General features: G+C 37.0%; 3 protein-coding genes and 1 long non-coding RNA gene across 9 annotated transcripts in view; 1 reads left to right on the top strand and 3 right to left on the bottom strand.

Moving 5' to 3' along the window:
• Window positions 1-3,495: 3,495 nt before the first annotated feature.
• On the bottom strand, window positions 3,496-6,577 carry suv39h1a (SUV39H1 histone lysine methyltransferase a). The gene is made up of 6 exons (XM_052564054.1): window positions 6,425-6,577; window positions 6,044-6,189; window positions 5,252-5,911; window positions 4,796-4,942; window positions 4,055-4,184; window positions 3,496-3,883 (listed from the first exon to the last, which is right to left on the bottom strand). Exons 1-6 carry the CDS (start codon window positions 6,441-6,443, stop codon window positions 3,750-3,752), a joined length of 1,236 nt encoding a protein of 411 aa, XP_052420014.1. The 5' UTR covers window positions 6,444-6,577; the 3' UTR covers window positions 3,496-3,749.
• Window positions 6,578-6,689: 112 nt separating this feature from the next.
• LOC127963950 (organic solute transporter subunit alpha) lies at window positions 6,690-10,262 on the bottom strand. The gene is made up of 7 exons (XM_052564057.1): window positions 9,893-10,262; window positions 9,224-9,375; window positions 9,071-9,144; window positions 8,830-8,985; window positions 8,616-8,727; window positions 7,721-7,973; window positions 6,690-7,607 (listed from the first exon to the last, which is right to left on the bottom strand). The coding sequence occupies exons 1-7, from the start codon at window positions 9,957-9,959 to the stop codon at window positions 7,177-7,179; spliced, it is 1,245 nt and encodes a 414-aa protein (XP_052420017.1). The 5' UTR covers window positions 9,960-10,262; the 3' UTR covers window positions 6,690-7,176.
• Window positions 10,263-10,321: 59 nt separating this feature from the next.
• Window positions 10,322-12,954, top strand: LOC127963960 (uncharacterized). Its single transcript, XR_008154937.1, has 2 exons — window positions 10,322-12,040; window positions 12,136-12,954. It is a non-coding gene; the product is annotated as an uncharacterized LOC127963960 (long non-coding RNA).
• LOC127963955 (microtubule-associated protein RP/EB family member 1-like) overlaps window positions 12,867-15,538 on the bottom strand; it is an 82,543-nt gene continuing 79,871 nt past the window's right edge. For 2 of the 6 annotated variants that reach the window (XM_052564062.1, XM_052564067.1), the window contains 3 exons: window positions 14,276-14,388; window positions 13,244-13,396; window positions 12,867-13,160 (listed from right to left, as the gene is read on the bottom strand). In XM_052564062.1, the coding sequence (XP_052420022.1) occupies window positions 13,110-13,160; window positions 13,244-13,396; window positions 14,276-14,388 (317 nt within the window). In that variant the 3' untranslated portion in view covers window positions 12,867-13,109. Of the gene's footprint in view, window positions 13,161-13,243; window positions 13,397-14,275; window positions 14,389-14,739; window positions 14,782-15,538 lie in introns of all 6 variants that reach the window. The other 4 variants (XM_052564061.1, XM_052564066.1, XM_052564063.1 and 1 more) reach the window with 3 other exon arrangements.

Raw genomic sequence — 15,538 nt, 5'->3', positions numbered from 1 at the left:
ATAGATTAGCTTCACACAGACGTCTTCTAACTGTCACAGTACTTACAGGTAACTCCAGACTGTCTTTGATCATCCTGGAGGTGATCATTGGCTGAGCCTTTGCCATTCTGGTTATTCTTCTATCCATTTTGATGGTTGTCTTCCGTTTTCTTCCACGTCTCTCTGGTTTTGCTCTCCATTTTAAGGCATTGGAGATCATTTTAGCTGAACAGCCTATCATTTTTTGCACCTCTTTATAGGTTTTCCCCTCTCTAATCAACTTTTTAATCAAAGTACGCTGTTCTTCTGAACAATGTCTTGAACGACCCATTTTCCTCAGCTTTCAAATGCATGTTCAACAAGTGTTGGCTTCATCCTTAAATAGGGGCCACCTGATTCACACCTGTTTCTTCACAAAATTGATGACCTCAGTGATTGAATGCCACACTGCTATTTTTTTGAACACACCCCTTTCAACTAATTCAACTAATTGCCCAATTGCACAGCCTTAAGAGCGTGCATATCATGAATGCTGGGTCTCATTTGTTTTCTGAGAATCTACTGAACCTACTGGTAACTTGTTTGCCACGTAGCAATAAAAAAAATATACGAAAAACCTTGATTATTCTGGTTAGTCACATTGTACTGCTATTATTTTGAACAATACTGTATGTGATTTTATCATGCTGGCTCACTGAACTGCTGAAAGAATGAAAAAATCTGTATGAAAAACAGCTTCAATATGACAAGCCACTCCACTCATACAGCTAACTATTACAAGAGCAATAGACAGCACCCATCTATCATAGGAGGAAATTCATCAGACTGAACTTTTAGTTGAGCAACTCAGGAGTTGTTTATTTGTGAATGCATGATGAAAGGGGCAAAGGAAAAACTGGGGGGGGGGGGGGGGATGGGGCGTGAGTCAGCTTTCAGATATCTTGATCTGTAAATCAACAGGATTTTTTTTCCAACATGACAATAAAAGTTTACTTTTGTTGCATTTTTGACTCCTTATGCTATGTGACCTTTTAACAGCACAGTAAGAAATAATTCTTGATTGAGTTTTAGAGTCTTGTTTTGATAACACTTTGTGTATCCTGAATTTTGCCATTTCACAGGCACAGAACTTGGATTATGAGTTGACCTTTGACCTTAATCTGCTTGATACTTATGGCTGATGTTCTGCACAGCAGAAGTACCAGAGTGAGTCAGCTAAAATGTGTCAAAAGTGACAGTGAACTAAACAGGATGGGCATTTCCCCTTGATAGATCAACAATTTAGATTTTCATGAGAAAACAAATCTGTTCATTCAGGTCTTCACAATGTTGCTCTGATCTTTCCAATTACAGAATATTTGCATGAGCACCTAATAAAGGTTCCAGTGAAGAGCAGCATGCAGTGGGTGAACATTAGTCCACTCGGCGTGAGATTGGCCATGGTTAGATGCTCAGACCATATGTGTGAGGTCAACTGATTAATGTTTGCCAATCTACGCTTAGTAAGGTTTGATCCACAGCAAATCCAATAAAGGCAACCACTCGCCCTCTGACTCATGATAGAAGGAAAGAGGAGAATATCCGGATGTTATACTGTATAACATATAAGCAGGTTCTACAGGGGAGAAGATAACTGTAAAAAGAGGTATGGATAGATAAATGAACAGAATGATAGCAGGAAGGAAGACCACAACAGCAGAGAGAGACGGGGGGAGATTCCTCCCAGAGGAATCTCACCTCCTCATGGGAGGTTAAAGCTGAGCTGAGCTGACTGTCTGTCTGGCCCAAGCTGGGGATTCAGGCCACAGATCAAGCGAGGACAGATGACTCTATCTGTAAGGTTCTGCTGCACCCTCTCCCATATTCACAGCACACATTATTTCTGTCTTGTAGCATTGTACATATACAATATCTATATATATTGTATATTACATGAATAGAGTCAGCTGTATGTGTTACATAAGCCTTGTGTGTCTACGGTTCACATTTTTGGAACAATCATACAAAATCCCACTCACAAAATCCCTCTGTAACTTTAAAATAAATTGATATACATATGATTTCCACCTATAATAATCTGCAGCTCTGACATGGTTATCTTTGTCATTTTCACAAACTAGATCTTCTGAGGTCTAGATCTTTTGAGGTGTTTTTTTGTTTGTTTTTTTGGTGTGTATAACTCCCTTGTTGCTATTTTATCTGTATAAATTTGCTTTATATTAAACATAAGGTGTTATGAATACAATAGCACCATCTGGTGGCAAATAACCATCTATAGAGGTAAGCAAAGGGTTATTTCAGCCAAATATTAAAATTATGTCATTAATAACTCACCCTCATGTCGTTCCAAACCCATGAGACCTCTGTTCATCTTTGGAACACAGTCTAAGATATTTTAGATTTAGTCCGAGAGCTCTCAGTCCCTCCATCGAAACTGTGTGCATGGTATATTGTCCATGTCCAGAAAGGTAAGAAAAACATAATCAAAGTAGTCCATGTGACATCAGAGAGTCAGTTAGAATTTGTTGAATCGAAAATACATTTTGGTCCAAAAATAACAACTTTATTCAGCATTGTCTTCTCTTCTGGGTCAGTTGTGAGTAGGGCTGTCACTTTTAGTTCGAAAATCGATTGCACAATCGATCGGACCAACCAAAAAGAGTTTCGAAAATGAAAACAGAGAATCGATTTTAACCAAATATGTACACTATTAATTTTAGAATATTTAAACAATTAAGATATAACAATATAGATATAACAAATCTCACAAACAAGCAGAAAAAGAAAAGCTAGACAGAAAGCTAGACAGAAGCTGTACCTGAGTGTCCCTGGGACATCAGTGGAGACGGAGAATGAGTGAAAACGGAGCGTCTTCTCAACAACTGGACATATAGTGAATAAAAAACGCTCTGCTCTGGACCCCGAAAATGTGGATCTGAAAATTTTATTCTGCACGAAACTTCATGCCAATAAATAAAAAATATTGCTGACTTGTGCGTTTCCAGCGCTCTCTTTACGTTCATCCGTTGTTTGATGTTGAAAAAGGAAACGTCTTTTTTTTTTAGACATGGAAAATCGATTTTACAATCGATTCAATGAACACTTATGTCTTAAAAATCGAAAATGATTTTTTCACAAAAGTGACCGCCCTAGTTGTGAGCGCGTTCACAACACTGAAGTGGCGCTGCTGACGTATGACGCTTCTGACATGCTATCTTTGTTATTGGGTGAACCAGAAAACACGTCAGCAGCGTCATGAACACACTCACAACAGACCCGGAAGAGAAGACAATGCTGAATAAAATATCTTAATTTGTGTTCGGGAGATGAACAGAGGTCTTAAAAGGTTTGGAACGACATGAGGGTGAGTTATTAATGACATAATTTTCATTTTAGGCTGAACTAACCCTTTAAGCAACATTCCTCGATGTGAGAATCTATATCACCTCATATACTGTAGTTTCAAAAGTTTTATTTTATAAACTTGATAAAAGGACATAAAACGGGCATAATAACTGTGGTAAAAAGTAATTTTATTAAAAAAAGTGCTGAAAATGGATTGAATTAATTAACTGAATTAATAAATGCCACCAAGCATCACACATAAAAAATTTAAAACTATATAAAGTGTGTGTGTGTGTGTGTATTTACACACACACATGTAAAGTAATAAATAAACTTATATGAAAAAAAATAATAATTTCATGAAATATGATCTTCACATGTGTTTTGATGCGTGTGATGGTACACATGATTGTGTGTGAGCTGAATTAAAACAGATATTTGCGGCAGTTCTTTACTCCACACTTGCACTCCACATGGATTCGTTTGATGGGTGATCCTTTAATTCCAGCCCAACTGAATTCTGTGTCCATTTTGGAACTCTCTTCATTTATTGGCTCAACTGCAGCAAAAATTAGGAGTACTCATTAGGCATTTACTCTAAATGTACTATAAATATAAAATAATATATATATATTTCTTTTTTTTTATTTCTTTTTTTTTATTATAAATAGTCCCACACCTAAAAATGTATGAAAAACAAACAAACAAAAGAATAAAAACAATGTCCTACCAGTCATCTTGTAGTCAAAGGTGAGCTCTTCTCCTGATTTGATCCCTCGTTTGGCAAAGAATGCAATTCTGGGAAGGCGCTCATCCAAGTTGTCTATAAAAACATTATACACCTGCAGGTTTGGATCGCACTGGAAAAACAATGGAAAGACTAATTAATTTCATGCTTTGTGAAGTTTTAAGTTATAAATGTTAATATATTAATTTTATTTATACAAATATACAATATACAGGATAAGCAATTATTTTCTATTTAATAGATTTTAATTTATTCTTGTCACGGCAAAAATACATTTTCAGCAGACATTGGTCCAGTCTTCAGTGTCACATGAGACTGCAGAAATCATTATTTGGTGCTCAAGAAACATTTCTTATTATCATCATCAATGTTAATGTTTAATACCTGATGTATGCAAAATTCCAATGTGGTTATGTTTCTTTTATATTCCTTATGAGTTCTCCTTTATGATTCTTTTATTGTTATGTTATACTCATATGAAATATTCACATTATTCATATTACTGTTTCATATACTCAAATGATACATTATTTCTTCATTACTGTTATTTTCCTAAACATTGCAAGTACAGATTACTATAATGCCAGAATGCGTTAACAATTAACTTCAAGAAAACATATACCCATGCAACATACCTTCTATAAATAAAAATTCCTTTACAAAAATCTGTTCCAAATTATTGACAGAGAGCTCAGATGATGTGTACAGCTAGTTAGTGCTCACGCTGTGGTTGACGAAGTGAGAAATGTTTCCATAATGAGCCGCGTCGATGGTGTAGACGTCATCCACATAGTCCAGATCAAACAGGTAGGTGACGCCCAGCTTATCGTACACCACTCCTCTCCTCTCTGCTTCCTCTGTCGAGATGATCTGATGCAACACACAGCTGACAGCAGGTCAGGAAACAACATTCACAGAACAGGATTCATCGAAATTAAACATTTTATAGGGATAAAATAAATACAAATTCTAAATCTGCAATGATTTACTCACCCTCATGTCATTCCAAACCTGTATGACTTACTTTCTTCTGAGTAACAGAAAAGAGGGTATTCTGTGTAAAAATATCTGTACCATTTTTTGTCTGTTTTGGACCCCATATTAAATATAATATTTTTCGGTGTTTACACAGGTTTGGAATGGTGTTTATTTGGTGAACAATCCCTTTAACTTGCTTACCTCTCCAAGATACTCCATAACAAAGCTGTTTTTGTAAATCCTCTGCAGCGTCCGCACTCCCCAACCTCTGCCATTGGCCGTTTTGAAGATGCATAGATCATACTGAATACCTTTTTGCACAACCCTGTTCACACAGTCTGGCCCACATCTGCACTTTGAGTTACACTCGTAGATCGGCAAACCGGGCATCACTTTCACCTGTCTGCTGCCATTATATGCCCTCCGATGCTTCAGCAGCCCTGGACAGCAGCCATCAACCGGCTGAGAGAAGCAATCATCACACTCACAGCCCACTATCACTGGATTCACATTCACTCCTTTCCCTAACTTATTCTCATTAATGTAGGTGAAGTTCTTAGGAGGCCCGTCCAGGTCGACCTCATTGCAGACGAATATGTGGCCTTTCTGCTTGCAGGTCTGGTTCATGAGGTATTCCCAGTTCTGAAGCTTCTTACGTTGCTTGGCCCTTTGGAGAAGGAAGGAGACAATAGGGGCACTTAAAGACTCTGAATCAAGCGGTTCGTTGGCCTGAAGCAGAGCCGTCTTCATGTCTTTTCGGAATTGGTGTAAGAGTTTTGAGCATTTAAGATTTTTGAGAGGCTCCCATGTGTTTTCTGACTCCGTGTAGCCTTTCCACTTGACCAGGAAGAACTCTCGACCCTGAACAGGCATATTTTTAAAGGTTATGGTTATACGAATCATGCAAATTTGGAAAATTACATAAGGAGAAACAGTGGGAGCCACAAATAACTAGATCACAGTTGTACATACAATGCATAATTAATATCTTACCTTGTGTTTTTTGTAGTTACACAGATACTCCACTTCAAAGTCATTAAAGTTGTTCTTTGTCACACTCAGCTGTTTGCAAACAAGTCTTTTTCTGCGGCACAAAGACTGGAGGTCCTCCCATGAAAGTTTGCAAGACACCCTGCAATCTTAAACCATACGTATGGGGCTCTATAATGTTTATTCCTTAAGAAACTACTGTAACCTTAAACACGTTAGTGTCACTCGCTGGATCTACACGAGTAATGTTATTATTAACTATTTAAAAGCTCCCTAGTATAACAGTATTTAAAACCGCACGTTTGTTCCTTGCAGTGTGTTTGGAGAGTGCATCTTAATAGCACTGTTTGCTATTGGAAGAAAACAAAATAAAGCCTAACGTACCTTTCAAATCTTGCGCCATGGTCGCCTCGAGCAGGCTGGGTGGATTCAGGGTGGATTCCCAATGCCGGAAAAACGCTTTACGGCATTCGCGTTGATGATTGATCGAGCTGTAGCTAGGAGAAGAACACCTAACGCTATTGGTCAATCCAATTGACCGCATCACTGTTGAGTGTCACTTTAGGTATCACTAAAAATCACTATTTGTTTTTGTATTATTTAGTATTTATTTTATTTTTATTGTATTTTGGATGAACAAAAACATTACAATTTTAATCAACAAATCGTGAAGTGTCTGCAAAAAAATTAATCGGCCAAGAAATCGCCAGGATTGTGTCATATTTAATTTTTGACTGGAGTAAATTCAGTATTGAGTCTACCCTGGTTCGTCTTTAGGTTTTATAGTTTCAAATGTTAACTCGACAGCATCCACAATTTAACCACTTGTAAATAGCGGTATGTAGCTTTTTTTTTTTTTTTTACCTATATATCATAAATCACTGTGTACTTTTTATAAAAATGTGCTAAACAGTACATTTAAATAGTGAATTTAACATTAAACTTAAGGTACTGAATTAGAGATTACAAAGAAAAACAATTGTTATGCTTGTTATGCTGGTGAGATTTACATTTCATTACACTTCACTTTTAAATACCTTAATTTAGTTTCCTGGCCCCAGTGGAGTATAAAATCATATAAAATCGCATAATGTCACATCTATACAAACATATACATTTTTTTCTCTCATTTTCTTCTATACAACAGTAACATCACCATTGTTAACATGGTTAATTTCAGCACTGACAGTAATTGTCGGCCGGTCCACACTCATGGAGTCTTCAGGTGGTGTTGTACACACTTTCTCAGTGTTCGCCACAGTTTGCATTTTGTGGTGTAAGGGGAAGGGGAAGCGGTCCAGTGGTGCGTGTTCAATTTTACAGAGGCTGTCTTCACTGTCACTATTGTATCCGAGGTTAGAATAGCATGGATCGTCTTCTTGAGAGGAGAGCTGCACAGCGATTGGCAGCTCATCTTCTGTCTGAATTGCCTTTTCATTGAGAACTCTTAGGACATCAACTTCTATTTCTTCAGCCTCGTCATGACAGGGTTCAACTTTCCGGAATGTGTGATGTGCAAAGAGGCTGATGCAGAACATCTCCACAAGTACACAATAGTGGTAAATTACTTAAAGAGATCACAGGAAAGAGAGACCAAATGAAAGAATTAAATTGGATGTTTACCAGATTCCAGATCCAAAAACTTTTGGGAAATCAATAGTTATGTTTTATGAATCTTACATTGAGATCGAAACAGATCAGAGAAGGGAGGAGTGCAGGGGATGACATTCAGGGCACCCATGGTCTCCAAAATTCCACTCTGTAGTCCACAAAGGACCAGGATGACAATGATGCAAATAAACTTGGCTCGAAGACCATATCCAGGCAATGCTTTTTTTGTGGCTTTATAAAACAGCAAGTAGCCATAGAAAGACAGAAACGTGGATATGGCAATGATGGCATTGACATACATGTTGAGATTACCTGAATTCACCTAAGAGAAACAGATTATAAAGAGACACATAAAGTAGTTCAGAAAATAAGCCACATCTACATTGCAAAGTGTGTGATTTTTTTTTTCCCTAAACCGGTGAAAACCCTGCCACACGGCCAATTCTTAAAATATCACTGGTCATGTCAGTCACTAATTTTTTATGTAATATAATATATTTTAAAATGTAATTTATTTAACATTTTCCTGCAGCTTTTCAGTCTTCAGTGTCACGTAATCTTTCAGAAATAATTGGCCTACAATAGTTGGCCTACAAGAAATATTTCTAATTATTATCAATGTAATTTTCAATGTAAAAAAAAACAAAACGTTTTTGTTTAATTATTTTGTACATCGTACATAAAATATATCACAGTTTCCACAAAATGTTGAGCAAAAAAACAGATGTTTTACTGTATTTAAAAAAACTTTAAAAGAAAACTTAATTCCAAACTTTTGACCTGTAGTATGCTTCAAATAAAAGATAATGCTTAAGCACCTTATGAATAGAACTATTCAAGAAACATTTTGTGAATTTGAAGAAGAGAGTTATAATTTTTTGATTGAATCAAATCTTCTAACTTTCTAGGTCTATCATAAAAATATTGCACTATAGTAAGCATAGAACAATAGTATTGTACTCACAACCCCATAATCATATTGCTCATCAGTCCAGAGGACAAGAGTGAGGAAGAACAGGACTGTTCTGACCACAGAGAGCTGAAGAACCGCAGCCATCATCCAGCCCACGCTGGTCCTTATGGAATACAAAAATATAGATTTCACTGTTTTAATGAAACACACCAATTATAATAACATTACTTCAAGTTAAAAATGTATTCAGGTGTATGTGAAGTACTCGTTGATGTTGAAGAGAGGAAGACAGCAGCAGCAACAGCAAGGGAAGGGGTTTGGAGACACCTGCTCCCCTGCTAACATTTCCAGCATCCGAGTCTTTCCACCGAAGAAGTCTTTGATAAGACCCATGAACTTCAAGAGTGTAATGGAGTGATAACTGCCAAGAAATACAAAACAATCCATAAAGACAGGACTGGCCATGTACAATGTGATTACAACAGTGGAAGTCAAAAGTCACTCACAGAGATGCAATGAAATTGCACAGAAATGAGGAGCGTGGAACATATAGTGCAATGATAGACGTCATCCCGAAGACCTGTCAAAGATGGAAAATGTCACCAAAGGACAACTAAAGGAATGAAATGAATGAATTGAATGATAAGATAATGCTTTACTGGATATATTCCCAGGATCCACAGGCTGAGACATCTACGCCGCTGAGAGGGGACATGACGCAGAAAAAAGCCAATCTCCTCCATGAAGAGAGCAAGAATAAGCACAGCAAACACAGCAGGAAGGAGGAACAGCCAGAGATCATTCTTGATCACTATAAGCAGAACAAACAAAACCGAACTCTTTAAAATAAAGCTTTGGGGCATTTTAACAGCAATGCAATAGAAGAACCATTTTGTTTCCCAGAATAATTTTTCAATGAACAGTTCTTACAATAATCATTTTTAAAAGAGTACTTCAATAATCTAAAGAACTTATTTCCACCACAATAAAACTTTTAGTACAATGGAAAGGTTCCATGGATGTTAAAAGTTCTTCATGGAGCCATCAATGCCAATATAAAACCTTTGTTGATGTACCAAGCTGACTCAAATAGCTTGTGGATATTGTTGACTGATAAGCAGTTTAATCTGTGTTGTCAGATTTCACTGCATATACAAATTGTACAACATGTAATCATCCATGTCTTACATTGCAACATACTGTCATTCCTGTCATTATCCAGGGACAATTACTTTCAGTATTGTAACAGGCTCCATAAGCAGCAGACAGCAGACATCATTCGGCTCGATACATCTGCACCTTTCATCATGGTGTGTTAAATCTCTTACCTTTAAAGAACTCAGATGACAGAGGAATCCCACCTCCCATGAATGTGCAGTTGTTTGCTTTCCCCATCGTTCAGTAAAATCACACAAAACACAAGAATTTCAATTAGGAGCCCTTAGATGTCAGGATCAAAATAATTGAATACCCACGTATCTGTTCTCAGTTTAGACACAAACCCCAGTTGCATAGATAAATAGGTAATTGTGTACAAAGAGTTATGACGAATCTATACCAAGGTGGCTTCCTAAGGACCGTCTTTCTGAGCTCGCTTATTAATGATTGACTTAAACACAGGTAGGGTGACAGGTAGAGGGCCAAGTCCATCCTCCCACAGTCTGTACTATCTCAGGCAACCTCTTCTTTTATGCTTAGAAAACAATACATGGGAAATGTGTAAACATTTATAATACTTTAAAAAAAAAACAGGAAACCATTATCTGCCTATAAAAAATGATTTTGCAATTGTAACTTTTTCCAGTATTTTATTGTTAGATGTTACTTGGCAGGGCAGTTCTAGGGTGAGTGGATATCCGGGGCTTAGTCCAGAGACATTTATGTATGTGTCAGAATACACAGGATACACTTAGGCCTAACTAAATAAATATTACATTGGCTACGTGGCATAAGGTTTTTAAAGAGACATGTATAGTATAGTTTAATTAATTATCATTTGTAGGCCTACTTACAAACTGCATAAATAATATTATAAGATTAATGGTCTAGATAGAAAACTTAAAACACAGAAAAAAAGAAATGTCAGAAAACATAAAATGCTTTTAAAGTGAGACTGCAACTGCCAGCAGGTGGCAGCAAGCTCCTGTTTTAATGTCTGATTCGTTGAGTCATTTATTCAATCGATTCATTGTCTAATTTGGTGAGCCAGGTCTCATGAAAATCTGCATTTGACATACTATTTATGTGCACTTTTATGAGATCTGGTTACATTTGGCACGGTCTCCCTGCCGCACTAATAGCAGTAAGGCTTTCCTCTGTGTATACATAGAAGTACAATTTTAGCTGTATTATTTGTCCCCTTCAAAAATCACTCTTTAGAAATGTTATGTTTATTCCCCCCCCCCCCCCCCCAATTGTTAGACAAAATGTACTCATACTCATACCTCAAAACTCATACCTCAAGAATTTAAGAATATCACAACCCTTATTAATTGATTTATGCTTACTAAACACTCAAGTCCAGTGTAACGAGATAAAGAATATGCAGATATAATAAAAATAAATAAACAATAATAAAATAAAATTGTGTGTGAGATTTGTGCTTATGTATGATTTTTCTCAGTCAGATTCACAGTGGTGTCAACCCAATGTTTTTAACCTAGAGTGTAGGCTTGGTGGATAAAGAAACCAGATAGGGCACATTTTACCCACATTTCCTTTGGCTTTGAGCTGCCAGAAAAGCTCCATATAGTCAGGCAACATGAAAGTTCTCAGTTCTATGCAAGGAATGCTAAAATGTGTCACAACTTACCCCACCCTGTCATCTAATGTTCTGTTAGCTGTAGGCTATTAGCATAACCATTTGAAATTAGCAGTTTAAAAATGCATCACAATTTGCCCTGAGAATCTACAATGTATTTTAAAGTAAGTTACACGATTTAATCTGCAACAGTTTAATAGTTCATATATCTATTTACAGCTTTGACAACCATTTATATAAGATTGAGGAGGATGGGTTAATAATTAAATTATCCCTGATAGGTGGAAAATGTGCTGTTACAACTCTCCCCATGTTGCAACCATACCCGGTCTCCTCCTAATAAAATGATTAAAAATCTATCAGTATTTTTTGTCTATTAAAATCTATATCCGTATAAAAATCTAAGAATATCATCTAAAATCAAAGAGTATTTGCCGGTAGTGCGTTTGACTGAGGGACTTTTGTATTAAAATCAGTGGAGGACGGGTTGGAGACGTATCCGGAAGTCGAGCGACAAAAGGCAGGATGCTTTATAACTGAGCATTTCCTAATAATATTAACTTATTTAGATCTAATAAATAAGCACGTGCTAGTTATTTAAATAAAATATGACGCTGCGTCAAAGAGCTTAAATCTTGCAATTTTGGAAGTGAAACTCTTTAGGCACAATACCCTGAACACTATTTAGGCTACTGAAAAGTTTCTTCAGTAACAGGTACATCACCTTTGATCACTAACTTAAATCTCCGAGGAGCGACGTGATTTAATTGCTTTAACTTTTAATGAATGGCTTTGAATGGTCTTCCACAGAGCTGTGGCGATGGAGCAGCAGAATGTAGTGGAGGCGGCTGGAGAGAGGGAGTCAGATGCGGCAGATGTGATCGCGGAGCAGCCGTCCCTCTCTTTTCCAGAGGTGTTCCGCATGATTCAAGCAGGAGAGGAGGTTCCTGGACTCCAAAAGCTGGACATAAAACCTTGTAATGTACAGCCCACGGTTTCTCAAATGCCCAGAAAGTCTAAACCATGGGAAAAATGATTGCTTCCTAATTCTAAATTGTGGACTGATTTACAACATATTTTGCTTTTATTCAAGTCACAAATTAAGTACTTTTTTTTTCAAGTAAATTATTTTAATACATAGCAAAAGCGGGATGCTGAATGGAAAATAAAGCATGCCTAACTTTTTCTGATTTTGCATCAAAAGCTGCCTGAAGATGGTGGTATTTGCAGCTCAACAGCTTTGGCCAGTTAAGACAAACCCAAAGCCTCTCATGACTGTCAAGTGGTTCATCATGGTCTCATGTGCTTGTGAAAGGGAAATGCAAAAGGTTGACACACATCCTGCTTCAGAGCTTATTAGAGGAAGTGAACTTCACTCACAACTGGTCAACTAGCAGTCAAATGTACAGATCAGAAACTAGATAACGCATACCCGACTGCTGTATTTTATTTTTTTTAACTACAGAATGAATGGATCAGAATAGTTTGCTTATGTTTTAATAAAAGTTTAGTCACTGGCAAGTCAGAACTCAGTGATCCGCTTTATATAAACAGCCTTTGATAAGTACTTTATTTGTCTTTCACAAAAATAATTTTGTTTTGATGGTCAATAAAAAGCTGAAATTTAAAGGCTTAGAATATCCCTGAATAAAAAGACATTCAAAAGTCAAAGTCCAAAATGATGGACCAAAGGCAAGTGCAGCAAAACAGCAGGAATCAGCCAGAATGTACATTTGTGGGTCCAGCAGGGTCATTTTTTTAAAAAACAGTCACCCCTGGATTGGTCAAAACTCCTCTGGTTCTCCTGCCTCATCTTCTGGAATTACAAAACCTTCCTGTTGAAAGACGGAAAACCACAGAACTCAGCGGGCTGAAGACGGTTTAGTATGAGACTTTCGACACTGCGACGTACACTTACATCTGTGGCGTACAGGATATCCACAATCCTTTGCAGCGTAGGATCACCCTCCCCCTCTTTCTCTTGGCAGATGAGCTCGATGTTTCTCAGTTTGCCAAAGTAGAAATCCCTTTCCTTTTCCATGTCAGCAATAGTGGCCTTCAGGTCATTTATCTGAACAGATGAGCATAAAAAATATAATAATAATAATAATAAGGGGTGTTGTTAATAAGGGGTGCAGTGGATAAGACACATGCCTTTCGAATCCGGGTTCGAATCCACTGTGAGACACCAATGTGTCCCTGAGCAAGACACTTAACCCCTAGTTGCTCTAGAGGCGTGCGACCTCTGACATATATAGCAATTGTAAGTCGCTTTGGATAAAAGCGTCAGCTAAATGAATAATATAATGTAATGTAATAATGATAGCAACAACAACAACTACTACTAACTTGGTCAGTATCACCATTAGAGTGCATTTCAACCCTCACAATACTCAAAAAATGTTGTTCCAATTTCCCAATCGCTTTATGTCATATCATAAATAGTAGACACTCAATTACTATAGAAACATTAGCTGAGCTCCCACACATTTTTTTAGATAATTATGGGCCATTATTCGAAGCATAAATCATAAGATATGTCCACATCTGTTAAATATGTTTTTATTGCAAAATTAAGATGCAAATGATATTTTCTGAAAGGTATGTTGTCATTTTTTAAACAGGATTATAAAAAAAAATAATAATGAAAAAAAAAAAAAATATATATATATATATATATATATATATATATATATATATATATACACACAATTTTCATGGCAAATGAGTTATGTACAGGACACCAAAAGGCACCCTACAGTGATACTGACCCAACTATCATTACCAGTACTAACAACTATTATTATTATTAAAAACAACTACCAACTGTGACCTATTTTATGTAAGCTGATTTAATAAAGTTTAAAATTAAAGCATCTGAAAACAGTGAAAATGATGCTTAAGTAAATGCATGTATGCTTCTCATTTACTGTTTTTTGTAAAGTCATACCATCTGAGTGAGTGCTCCCTTCTCTTCGTCCCCGCTGCCTGTTCCTGTGCCTCGCGTTGCAGCTGGAGCTGTTTTTGGTGCAGATTTAGGTGCTGTGGCTGAACGCTGTGGAGCTGAACATCAAGAACATCCATCACCTTGTTAAACATACTCATCAACCTGACTCCAGGATAAGGGTCAACCCTAGCCTCAAATTGACCAATTAAATAAATTATTAAATGATTTCATTTCATAAATAGAAGCTAAAAAAAAAAAAAAAAAGAAACTTAAAGGAAAAATATACTTCTATAATAATTCCACCAACAAATGCCATTGACCCAAAAGAGAACTGCATGACTGTTCTTTTAAAATGTGCAGTACTTGGAAATGTAGGAATCACCATAATGTGAGGAAAAACGCCCAGAGGTGAAGCAACCTTGTTGTCAATGTGCTTGTACTAAAACTCACAGTTCTTAATATCTTACCAACAGGGGCCATTGGCTTGACTGCAGGTGTGATGCCTGTGTCTGAAGCGAACAGAAATCCATGCACAGGCATTGTAAGGCTCCAGTTATTCTCACACATGTTAAAGCAGCTAAAGCATGTAGGATTGGCTCACTGGTGCGTGACTGGGTCACACCCACATTTTTTGGCCTCATAATCCATAACAGCTGCAGCTGTCATGCACCTGTTAGCATTAGGACAGCTAGCTTCCGACAATAATGCTAGTCTCTATACGATCAAGGAATACATGAACCAAAAAAATAAATAATAAGTTGATATTTATTAAAATGATAAATCATTCCTTGAATATTAGTTGGACATTTATGTATGCTATTTTAACCACTAGGATAAGACTAAATAAATGGAACTTCCTGTTTGGTCTTTCTCCTTACCTGAGCTGGGTTTCTTTGGTTTGTTGGCTGTAGCTGCTGCTGCTGCTGCTGGACTCTGATTGGTGGGCATTTCTTGTCCCTGTCGAGCTGCCGCCGGATCATATTCCTTCCCATCATAATTTGCATCGAAGAACTTCTTAAACCATTGCACAAACTCAAAGTTATCCTGGAACTTGCCCTTCACAAGCTTGTCAACAGGAATAATCTGCACAGAGGCGTAAAATGTTACAAAGCAGTTGCACTTCACATATTGCACATTATGAATATATTTTGTGTAGCAAAATGGAACGTAGCATCATTTGCATGCGAATGATTTTAACTGGTTGACATACTTTGCTAACTCCCATCTTTTTGAAGCTGCCTTGAAGGAGTTTGAAGTTATGGATGT

The sequence above is a fragment of the Carassius gibelio genome, chromosome B8, assembly GCF_023724105.1.
Source record: "Carassius gibelio isolate Cgi1373 ecotype wild population from Czech Republic chromosome B8, carGib1.2-hapl.c, whole genome shotgun sequence".
NCBI lineage: Eukaryota > Metazoa > Chordata > Actinopteri > Cypriniformes > Cyprinidae > Carassius > Carassius gibelio.
The sequence above is the reverse complement of the archived record's forward strand: the minus strand, read 5'-3'. Positions and strand labels throughout refer to the sequence as shown.